Source organism: Phoxinus phoxinus (genome assembly GCF_949152265.1).
Source record: "Phoxinus phoxinus genome assembly, chromosome: 2".
Classification (NCBI taxonomy): Eukaryota; Metazoa; Chordata; class Actinopteri; order Cypriniformes; family Leuciscidae; genus Phoxinus; species Phoxinus phoxinus.
Genome location: NC_136877.1, coordinates 30,890,265 through 30,902,606, shown reverse-complemented (window position 1 = coordinate 30,902,606; position 12,342 = coordinate 30,890,265). Strand labels below are relative to the sequence as shown.

The following is a 12,342-nucleotide window of genomic DNA, read 5'->3' as shown; positions in this document are numbered from 1 at the left end:
CGGCGCATTAGCGCATCGCGTCTATCAGCTGATCATCGTCTATCGGCACAACCTGGCAACCCCCACCCCGTCCACTACGCCACTGGACAACACATAATGTATGAAACAAGAAAAATCCCACAGTCTAAATAAATAAATATCTGTTTGTCTGTCTAACACATGCATCCCAGAAGTTACAGCCCTCAGTAAAACACTAACCTGCTTTTCAAGGTCTCGTTTAGTAAACCACAGCGTGAGGCCAGAGATCTCTTCAGACTTCACCCACTGCCTGCACACACACACAATCTTTCTTAACTTGTTTTCATACGCGCTAAATGTGCAACTTTAACCAAATTGGACTTCATTTCATTCAAATTATTTAATGTGCTTGTTTATGTAAGACTAACTTGCTGGAGCTCAGATCATTGATGGTGGTGGTCATCTTGTCGTGAAGCTCTTCATCAAACTTAGTCTTCTGTGATTTATTCCTACAAGGACAGTAGACACAGATCACAGAGACAAAAACTCACTTTGACCCATGAAGTAACACACACACAATGCATGTCTAAATGTGCATGGGCACTGTGGGATAGAAAAGATGTTTATAGCTGTCGTCATGCTGTTATTGAGTTATATTTGACTGCAGCCAGTACAAGGGAAGCATGGGTCGGTGAATGTGTGTGAAGTTCTAAATGACTTGACTAGTTTTGTAGTTAATACTTTGTTTAGTTAAGGGATCTAAATAGATAATAAGAGAGAGATCTAATGTAGTTTTGTTGAGAATTGAGTGTGTGTGTGTGTGTGTACTCATTCTGAGGGGAAGAGAGAGGGCAGAGCAAGGATGGGTGTGACTTTCTCTGCTATGTATTACCGGTACTGCATGTGTGTGTGTGTGTGTGTGTGTGTGTGTGTGTGTGTGTGTGTGTGTGAACCTGGTATTCCCGACATTTTGGGGACCTGTGTGTGTGTGTGTGTACCTGGTATTCCCTACATTTTGGGGACCAAATGCCCCCACAAGGATATTAATACCAGTACATGAGGAAAAAAGCTTATAAATCATACTAAATGAAGTGTTATGAGAATGTAATAATGCAGAACGTTTTCTGTAATAGGTATGTTTAGGGGAAGGTTTAGTAGGTTAGTGTAGCTGGATATAATAAAGTTTCTACAGTATAAAAATCATTACATCTATGGGAAATCCCAATAAAACATGGAAACCTTTGTGTGTGTGTGTGTGTGTGTGTGTGTGTGTGTGTGTGTGTGTGTGTGTGTGTGTGTGGGCCGTGGCAGGCAGAATGCCTTGTGTTAGTTTAAACCCTGACAGAGTCCCCTTGCAATGTGCCTCAGCACGGCTCAGAAAGGAAAATGCTGTTTCCTTTCTCTCTCTTTGCAAGCAGAAACGCACGCTTGTCTAAACCAAAAGTGCACTGTAGGCTGGAAACACACCACTGAGGGAGTGCAGCTATGGTCATGCTAACCATATGACCAGTTAACAGCGGCTCACTGAGCATTTGCATTGTTAGTGTTGAAACTACGGGCCCCATAGAGCTGGCTGAGCCAGTATGGCTCCACTCACTTATATGTGCACAAGGGAGGTAAAGAGAAGGGCTCCTCAAGAGACTCATCAAAGCTGTCAGAGAGCAACAGTGAGAAAGACAACTTCAACATCGCTGCTTCAGTCAGCAAGACAAAAGCAGACTCAAGACATACTAAAGTGGATCAAAAGCTTTAGACCTTGTTTTTTCCAACTGAGATACACACAAGACAGACCAATATGACACAAACAACACTCACCTCTCTGTAACTTTGGTCGTTACTGATCTAAGAGGGATGTCCTAAAGAGAGAGACAAACGTGAACATCTGCTTTGCACCTCTCTGTGTGTAAATAATGTAGGAATTGACCTCACGACACCGATTACTTAAGCATGGCCACTGCTTTTGAAGGATTAAAGCAGCTTTTGAAGCACGTGATTCGAGGATTAATTGCAAAGTTTAACCATCATAGAGTGAAATTTTATCATTTGCACGTTTTCATTTACACATTCAAGCGATTTTAAACCATTCCAGCGCAAAAAGAGACAAAAAAGAGCCGCACACACTTAACGAGCGCACACACAGAGAGGTGCTTTCGGATAGCTTCCGAACAACAAATTGATTCCCATTTTGTGTCTCCTTGCGCTTGAACGGATGCATACACAAAATTATGTCAAAATGCCGTCTTGCCTAGTATTCACGTAAACACAGTCAGTTAAACACATTCGGCACAGTTTTAAGTGAACATAAACAGTTGAGAAAGAAATCGGACGTGTATCATTATATTGGATCCGTGCATGCAGTCTTAAAGTGACAGCAGGATATAAATACTGATTCTCATTAATGTTATCAAACAATAAAAGACAGCTTTAACAACTTTGTTATATTGTATTCATCTATGCTTGTAATTAGTGTTTTTGTTCTTGTTTTTTTACTGATAATGAACTTTTTGCTGATCCAAAAAATTATCCGATCCGTGACTCAAAAACCATAATATGATCCGAACTGTGAGTTTTGTGATCTGTTGCACCACAAATAAGTACACTTTCTCTGTCTGTTAAACACAATTATGTTGCAATTATGTCACTTATGTACCTGATGATTCTGAAACAAATTAGTAATTATATACAGTCTTATAACCGTAAAAAAAAAGAAAAAAAGTTTTGGTATCAGGTCATGTTGCACTAAATATAATGGTACAAGATGAGAAAATGACAAGGGGAAATCTATCCAAGTGTCAAAAAGTATGACAGTTGATCTTAATATCATAAATATTGATATTAACGCACAAGAGTAGTGTGATGCTTTCTGCAGATGCAAACAGGGGTACAGTGTTTTTTTTGTGTGTTTTTTGCTGTTGGATGATCATTTGAAATAGGCATGTTTAGTTCTTCATGCAATCTACAGCAGAATCTGATACAACACGTATTTTTCTAAATATCTGTCTTGTATTGAGAATGGAATTAACAAAACTCTATTCACTAGCCTCTGTGGATACCTAGTTTTTAAATCACATGTACAATAACACACTAATGCTGGGAATTTTCCAAAAAGAGTTTGTATGTCACAGAAAGTCTAGTAATACCGCGTCTACAACGGACACGAGCGGCGCAACAAAAGAACCCATTATAATCAGTGATGTTGTCTACACTGGATGCGGCGTGGCGCGACATGACAAATCCCCAACAGTAAACCGATGCCACGTTCTATTCATGACGTACTCCAAGCACTTGAGATACTTCTCATAGGAAGGACAAATTAATTTGCTTTGTCACGTCCAGTGTTGACAGCTTCTAGCTGTTGCAGTGTGATGCGACTCCTCAACTGTCCTGCTATTGTGGACACGGTTTAAGTTTAATGGTCAAACTGGCGGATGACAACAAGGCTTATCAGCGCAGCGATTTGTTTGTTATTCAGGCTGTCAGTCATTTATCTGTTGTGAGGTCAATTCTCATTTTTGTGTGATCTATTCCTTTAACGTCTGTATCTCTGACCTTGCAGCGACCCTTTCCATTGACCATAGCATCTGTGCAGAATTCCTCTCGGCTCTGCAGATGGGCAAACGGTTTGACGGCCCCCCATGACTCCAGGAAGCGTGTCATACGCACAGATGCTCTCATCTTCAAACCGTCACTCACACGAGGCTTAGTGACACTGGGGGCCATCAGTGATAGATCTTTTGACTAAACACACAAACATAAACAACACACAAATTCAGATTCATATACAGTGACACATATATGGCAGACATACACTTCCAATGTTTGAGTTAAAGTCTCTACCCGAGGGTCTATGACCAAATAAGTTTTGATGTTGAGCTCTTTAAGGTAGGGGTCTCTCAGGTGACCATTCCCCTCTTCCACCTCATACGCTTTGTTCAAGTGCTTCAGAGTCGCCTCTGTGATGTGAACTCGTCTGATGGAGAAAAAATAAGTAGCATCTTATGAAGAAGGCCTGAGGTATGACATTATGATACTGACAGTATTCTGTGAGCAACTTTTATCAATTATCATTTGATAAGTGATTTTATTGTTCATACCCTGGTAATCCACCTGACTCCATATGATTTGCTAAGGTGACATCATGTGACCACACATCAAACTGCCACTTCCGTAAGCCAATCACACCACAGAGGACGTTTCCAGAGTGCACACCTACTCGCATGTTTATATCCACACCTGTTGCCTCACGCACCTGCCTGCAAGTGATGATTGGAAAAATAATCAGCCATTCATCTGCCAAATATCTTGGCCAGTGCTAGAAAGAAACACTATAAAGAGAAATGCTGTGCTAATGATGACATGAATGTATATTTTACATGTTGTATAATCATATAGACTTACTTGATGGCTTCGCACATGTCCAGGCCCATTTTAACACAGTTTTTGGCATGATTTGGCAGGGAAACGGGGAGGCCAGACACACAGTAATAACAGTCACCAAGAATTTTTATTCGCATGCACTCATTCTCCTAAAGGGGAAAAAACACAAGCACACACTAGGACAACTAATATGTACAATTCAGAGCACAAATTTTACCAATACAATGTCTGTTTAGGAACCAAACTGGGGTGCGTTTCCCGTACAACTATATAGCTCTCTGCTTAACTACCATAGTATGATGCATCGTTGGAGAAATCAACTAGCTCGTCACGACTGTTTCCCGAAACCATATGTCGCAAAGTATCGTTCAACCACGCTGGTTTATGACGTCTCGCACGTGGTGGACTAATAAATTATTTTAATTAATCTGTTTGAGATCGAATTAACGCTAGATTTTGTCATATAAGTTACAGACATGGCATCTGAAGACCATTTCTAATTTTTCTCAGTTATTTTGCTTTATTACCAGACTCAATATTTGGCTCGTTCTTACATAGTAGAGCGCGTTCGCACATGCGCAGTCTTCAAAAACGGTGTTTTAAATCTCTTGACAAACTAAAAGACGTAAATTACATTTGTATGTATTCTAAATAAATAACACGGGTTGTACTGAATGTCAGCTTGCTTATTTTGCTAAAGATAAGGATTTATTCAGTCTACATCTCATGTAAACTAGAAACTATGCTTCTAACCACAGCTCGAGAGCAGTCGTTCCAACCACACAAGTTTGCGATGCTGTTTGCGAACGTTCGTTGGAACGATGGTTTCGGGAAACACCAAATCGTTGAACTATGCTGATAACGACGGAACTTGCGACCATAGTTGGCTAACGATGCTTTCGGGAAACGCACCCCTGATTGATAATCAGATTGAACTATATTAAATGAAATGATATTGTGTTATATACAGTATATATTAAGTTATACACAGTACCATTCTAAAATTTGAGGTCAGTTAAAACATTTTTAAAGAAATTAATAATTTTATTAGTTGCAATTTATTTTACAGTAAGTGCACTTTCAATGTATTTACAGTGTACTTATGTTTAGGGGTAGATTCTGGACTAGTACCAAGTTATTACCCAGTTTTTGTGATACAATAAGTATACAGTGTGTACCTGCGAAACAGGACTGTAAAATAAAGTGTTACCTTTTTATTTAGCAAGGATGCAGTTGATCAAAAGTGACAGTAAAGATACTGTTATAAAGGATTTCTATTTTAAAAAATGCTGTTCTTTTGTACTTAATAAAGGTGCACTGTGTAATACTTAGGAGGATCTGTTGACAGAAATGCAAAATCATATACATAACTATGTTTTCAGGAGTGTATAAAGACCTTACTTATAATGAACCATTATGTTTTTATGGCCTTAGAATGAGCCATTTCATTAAACATAAACCGCGGGTCCCCTTAAATTGAAATGCGCCGACATGTTTCTACAGTAGCCCTAAACGGACAAGCGCGTTTCGTCACTGTTGTTCTTTGTGCAAAGAAGCTAGTTAAAATCAGCTAATAAAACACTGACACAATGATGAACAATTAACAATAATATTCGCAATAGCATATAGGTTTACTGAATAATCAATAAACCTAATTTCTTAATTTATCTTTGTAAAGAAACCTCATTGCTTAACTGGCTACTCTCTGCTGTCTCAGACAACGATACCTTTTTCTGTCGGCCACCGTAACTTCTGTTGGTTGCAATTCACAACATCACCACTAGATGTCGCTAAAAATTACACAGTGCACCTTTAAATAATACTGAAAAAAAAACATTGATAATAATAATAAAAATCAGCACCAAATTAGTATATTAGAATAAATTCTGAAGGATCATGTGACACTGAAGACTGGAGTAGCCTAATAATGCTTAAAAATCAGCTTTGCCATCACAGGAATAAATTATATTTTTATTAAAACAAATAATATCTCATAATATTGCAGTTGTACTGTATTTTGATCAAATAAATGCAGCCTTGGTGAGCATAAGAGCATAATTATATTATATTATACACATTCAGTCATATTTAATCATACTTACTTTTGCAATCTGGTCAAACTTCCCAAAAAGTTCATTCAGCATGATCACAAGCTCCTTAGGAGAACAGTCACTGGCCAGACGTGTGAAACCCACAATGTCAGCATATAGGATGCTAACAGAAAACAAGGGGAAGACAAAAAGAGACAATCTTATTGTCACCACTATATTCAGTTTAGCTTAAGTTTCATTTTCATGGACTCTTATTATGTTTCTCTGTTGCTGTCTGCCTTTGTTCCTGTTTACATGTCATTCAACAGTTGTCATGGTTATTCTTTATGTTCCTAATTAGAGCACACCTGTTTATATTTGAGTTCGTCACCTGGGGCCTCATTTATAAAACTGTGCGTAGGATCCTTACTAAAAGTGTACGTGCGCCCGAAAGCCAAAAATGGCGTACGCAAAAAAATATTCAGATTTATAAAACCGTGCGTACGCCAGAACCTGCGCAGGATTCACTTTATAAATCCCAGTCAGCGGAAGATTGTGCGCACATGCGTCTCCTCCCCGAAATAACCATATATGGAGCTTACAACGCCTAGTATTACTATGCATAACCTCATCTGCATATAATTTGCATATAATTATTCATCCACGTGATAACATGTTTAACGGTACAAGACATTAGGAAAATATGAAATACGGATGTGCCGTCACATATCATTAATACAAATCATTTAGTAGCCTATCCTTGCCTTGTTTTTGAATAAATAAATCAAAGAGTGTACAATGCATTTCAGAGAAAGTTTTTCTCAATCTTTTCCACTGGCCAAATAGTATTTTTAATTGATTTATATTTGTAATGGAAACAGATAGACCTTGTTGTGCATTATATTTGCACAATCTGCTATTATCATGATAAGCATTATCTCTGTAGCCTAGTTAAAACATTAAAACACAGCATGCCAAATGAAAAGAGTTAAGAAGCATCGCATGCACAACAAATATGTATAGGCTATTCATTGAATAGGCTATATATATTTTTAACTTTTCAGTAAATGTCATGAAGTTTAAGTGTTTAACTCCATTAATGAGCATATTTAATCTAAATGTTTATATAGTAAAACATAGTTTAAATAATTATTTTATGTAAACTGTTATTGTGAATGTGAATATGCACTGTAGCCTATTTATGATTAGGACTCATAATGAAGATTTACAGTTTTACTTCATCTGCCGTTAGATATGCGTCAGTTTCACTAACGGCCCAACGTGCTCGGTGGCGCGGACATTTAAGGTGTGGATATTTCCTTCAAGTGATAGGCTTGGTGAGTGAAATTATATTTGTAGCTATTATCTTTCTGTATATGTATACTTTTATTTCGATTTTCTGTCTAAAAGTGACCAAAAAGACATTTAACTCCAGCTCACCATCGGTGTCGCCAAACTGCTCTGTCTCCAAAATGTGCGTACGCATGGGTCAGAGTTTGCGTGGAGGTGCGCATATTTTCACGTCAAGTTTTTCTTTATAAATCCCACCTTTTGCGCAGGAACTGGCGTACGCATGTTTTCAGCCCCGTTTTGTGCGTACGCAAGCTTTATAAATGAGGCCCCTGGTGTATTTAAGTTCTTCTGTTTGTGCTTGTACGCTGTGTCGCATCTATGTGCATTATCTGAGTTAATGTCGTTTTAATAAAAAAAACGCTTCTATCTGAAACTTCTTCATCGTCGTGTTTTAGTATTTAATAGGGACTTCAAGCAACAGCTGCTGATGGAAGGGCAACGGCAGCCGGAAGTAAACGGTTAACTGCCGTAGCTAAAGAGCGCAAAAATCACCAAGCAACAGTAAAGAGGACGGCACAGGGGATCATCTAATCCTCAGACAAAATACAAAAAAATAAAGTGATTTTAAAAAGCAAGAGAAGGGTTGCTTTTGGCATTTAATGATATACAGATACTAAATAATTACAATGCCACGTAACCTAAAACATAACATTAACTTTCTTAATCTGTCATGGAGTAGCAAATCAGCTGTTCTCCCGTAGTAGACGCTTACAGTAGAACGTCGGAAAGTAGCAGTTAAATTCGCGCATGCACAATAGAACGACAGAATGCCGTTGCCGTTCCACCAGAGGCTGTTGCTTAAAGTCCCTAATTTTAGAAATAAAGGGAGAAACAAATGTGGTTGCTAGTTTAAATCTCAGGTCATGTCAAATAGGAAAAGAAGACATTTAGAAGTTGATATGACTTGTGCCGAGTCCTTTTTAATGAAGAGAAAATCAGCAGCTCAGTGTCAGCTGTCTGAACGCCCTGGAGAGAATAAAAACTTCATAAACACGGCTCATGGAAATGAACCTTCAAGACCCAGCTGTTCCCAATGCTGACTACAAGACCAAACACACACACACACACACACACACACACACACACACACACACACACACACAATCCATGTCATCACACTCCTAATGAACAAGTTCAAAAAGAGAGCGCACCCCATAAATCTCGGCAGGTGAACAGCTCTCTATTGTTTGCTCACACACACAGGTGAGTCAATCTGTGTTTTATCTGAGCAGCTGTAAGCCGTCCGTCTATCTAAATATAACCGGCTGCCTGAGAACCAAGCATTATGAGCTTGGACAAAAACATATTAATAGATGCACCCCACCTCCCTGTCCACTCTTGGGGTTGATGGGAAATAAAACTAATTAAATGAGTGGCCTCATGATGAGCACTCAGAGAGTTAGGTCTAACAGACTGGCCATTCATTCACTATCAGGACTTGATTAATGAGGAATTGCAAAATCAGAGAATGGAAAACAGAACAACACACAAATGCCTCTTGTATGAATTGTATGACAGCATTGATGAGTAAAAGCACATGATGCGTTACCTGACATTCTCATGTCTCTTCACGTAGAGACTGTGGAAGTTGTTGTCCCGGACCATACGCTGCTGTTCCTCTTTATCTTTACACTTGCAGCGCTCCATTATGGCCAACTTCATCTTCATGGAGATGTACACAGGAAGGACTGACTGTAAAAGGTTTTCCTACAGCACACACAAACACACACATTTAAAGATAACACCCGTAATATATCATACATTGAGTTTACTGTTTAAGTCTGTTTTGCGAATGGAACATGAATCCACAATTACACTAATATTCATTTCTAATTTTAATCTTAAGTGTCCTAATCTTTTTCAGTTGTTTGACTGTAACAGACTAAGTGTCACCAGGATGAGATCTGGACTACGCGAAGGTAATGGGAAACTTTATCATTCAGAAGAAGAAAGCTTTGTCTTCACTGTGTATTGTACGGTCACTATTACCCAGTGTTCTATGTTGTCTTTAGTGTTCACCATTAGGACATTGTTTCTGAGCTTTACTATAATGTCCATGTACTGTCAGGGAGGTTAACAGCCCGCCATTCAACTCTAACGTTACCCTGCTTTTCAGTGTTCTCTTTATGTGATGTCACTTCCTCAACAACAGTCATAACAAACTGAGAAACAACAATTCCTTTGATTGTAAAAGGACACAAGAAGTATAATTAAGAACAGGATAAACTTATTCCAGGATAAACTTAACGTTATACCTCCTTGATTCAATTTGAATGTGCAAAATATAACCTTCAGCTGTCAAATTTGAAGATGAATGAAGATTAGTTCACCCAAAAATTTAAACTCTGTCAGTAATTACTCACCCTCATGTTGTTCCAACCCCGTAAGACTTTCGTTCATTTTCAGAACACAAATGAAGATATTTTTAATAAAATCTGAGAGATTTCTGTCCCTCCATAGACAGCTATGCAACTGACACTTTGACGCTTCATAAAGTTCATAAAGAGATCGTAAACATAATCCATATTCATTTTAGTCCAAATTTTCTAAACAGACTTGATCGCTTTATATGATGAACAGATTTAATTTAGGCTTTTATTTACATACAAACATTTATCAGCAAAATTAAACAGAAGCTCAACCGAACCTGCTAGACTCACGAAAACACACATTGGTTCTTGTGGGACAAATCTTAGGGATTTGAAACGACATGAGGGTGAGTAAACGATGACAGTATTTTCTTTTTTGGGTGAACTAACCTTTTAAATAAAATCATTCAAATGTTTGTCAAGAGAAAATTCCCAAAGTTAATATTCAAAGTTAAAAAATAAATAAATAATTAAGTGGAGGTTATTTAAGCCGTATGTAGACTGAATACCTGTGCAGAATGAAGAGAAATTCGAAGTTTGAAGGATCTCAGTCTTGCATAGTTCAAACACTTTGGCAGTTTGAAGAGAGATTTGTGGATTGAAAGCTGTGGTTGCTATAGTGTTGCTAAGCAGTGGCCAAGGTGTTTTGAGTGGTTGCTAGGACCGAAGATGGGTGTTTGCTAGGGTGTTCTGTCAGCTAAGGCCAAACTGTCAGCCCAATCTACTACAAAATATATCATAACTCATGTCAGAACAGACTGAAGGACTGTGCTAAATTAGATGGACTAAAATTAAAGGGACAGTTCACCCAAAAATGAAAATTTTGACATTAATTACTCACCCTCATGTCGCTCATCTACTGAACACAAATGACAGCTATGCAACTACCACTTTGACGCTTAAAAATGTAAAACTAATCCATATTAATTGAGCGGTATAGTCCACATTTTCAGAAGAGACAATCTTTTTTATGATGAACAGATTAGATTTAGGCCTTTATTCACATATAAACATTCATCAGTTAACATAAACAGAAGCTCTACCGAACATGCTAGAGTCGACGCACGAGAACAAACCTCATTGCTTTTACGGAAGCTTAAAAGTGCTGTGTTGAACACGAGAATGAACCTCATTGAAGCGAACATGCTTTAGCTTCTGTTTACCACAACTGATGTGTGAAGTGATGAATGTTTATATGTGAATAAAAGCCTAAATTAAATCTGTATATATATATATATATATATAACCATTATATAAAGCGAATGAGCCTCTTCAGAAATTTGGACTAAACCGCTCGATTCATATGGATAACCGGTAGTTTTAGGATCTCTTTATGAACTTTTTGAAGGGTCAAAGCGGTAGTTGTGTAGCTGTCAATGGAGGGACAGAAAGCTCTCAGATTTAATTACAAATATTTAGGGCCCAAGCCTTGAAAAGGCGAAGGCCCTATTGTTTTCCTTCGGATTATTATTTATTAGGGCCCGAGCACCGATGGTGCGAGGACACTATTGGAATTGCTCTGTTTATTATTATTATTAGGGCCCAAGCCTTGAAAAGGCGAAGGCCCTATTGTTTTTCTTGGGATTATTATTTATTCTTCTTCTTCTTCTTTATTATTATTATATTACTACCTTTTGGGCACTTATGGGGGCCTTAACGTGCTCAAAAACTCTTGAAACTTTGCACAAATGTCAGAACCCGCGGCCATTAGGGCCCGACTGAAGCTGGGACCCGGGCGTGGCAGGGGGGCTCGCCAGCGCCCCCTGGAATGGGATTCAAAAACATGTCCATATCTCAAACACGCTTGCATGTAATAATATGAAACTCGGTACACGTATAGATCTCATCGGGCCGAACAACTTTCGTGCTCTAAGTTTTACGCCAGTCCAACAGGAAGTCGGTTATTATGGGCTGTATGGAAACGCATGTTCTGGCATTTGAAACACTTGTCCTAGAGAATTCATCGGATGACCACGAAACTCGGTGTGCATGAAGTCAAGACATGGAGGATGATAAATTGCGAGGGGATTTTTGATATCTCGAACGGTTTGGCCGTGGCGAGGAAACGAATTTATGGCGAATATTGGAAACAGGAAGTGTGTTATAACATCCTCATACATTAACTGATCTTGATGAAACTTCAGCAGTGTGTTCGCTGTAAGAGGCCGATCACATGGATGTGACTATTGTGAGTCAAAGTTATAGCGCCACCAACTGGCAGCAGGAAGTGTGTCACTTTCAAAATGCTTTGAATT

General features: G+C 38.5%; 1 protein-coding gene across 1 annotated transcript in view; it reads right to left on the bottom strand.

The window, feature by feature from the left end:
- Positions 1-7: 7 nt before the first annotated feature.
- The window catches only part of adcy7 (adenylate cyclase 7), a gene marked incomplete at its 3' end in the record, with an annotated part of 51,865 nt that continues 39,530 nt past the window's right edge, over positions 8-12,342 (bottom strand). The window contains exons 6-15 of the mRNA XM_079592421.1: positions 9,268-9,425; positions 6,438-6,549; positions 4,357-4,484; positions 4,053-4,211; positions 3,796-3,928; positions 3,508-3,696; positions 1,774-1,814; positions 387-467; positions 199-268; positions 8-82 (exon numbers count right to left, since the gene is read on the bottom strand). Coding sequence (XP_079448547.1) covers positions 8-82; positions 199-268; positions 387-467; positions 1,774-1,814; positions 3,508-3,696; positions 3,796-3,928; positions 4,053-4,211; positions 4,357-4,484; positions 6,438-6,549; positions 9,268-9,425 — 1,146 coding nt within the window. The remainder of the gene's footprint in view (positions 83-198; positions 269-386; positions 468-1,773; positions 1,815-3,507; positions 3,697-3,795; positions 3,929-4,052; positions 4,212-4,356; positions 4,485-6,437; positions 6,550-9,267; positions 9,426-12,342) is intronic.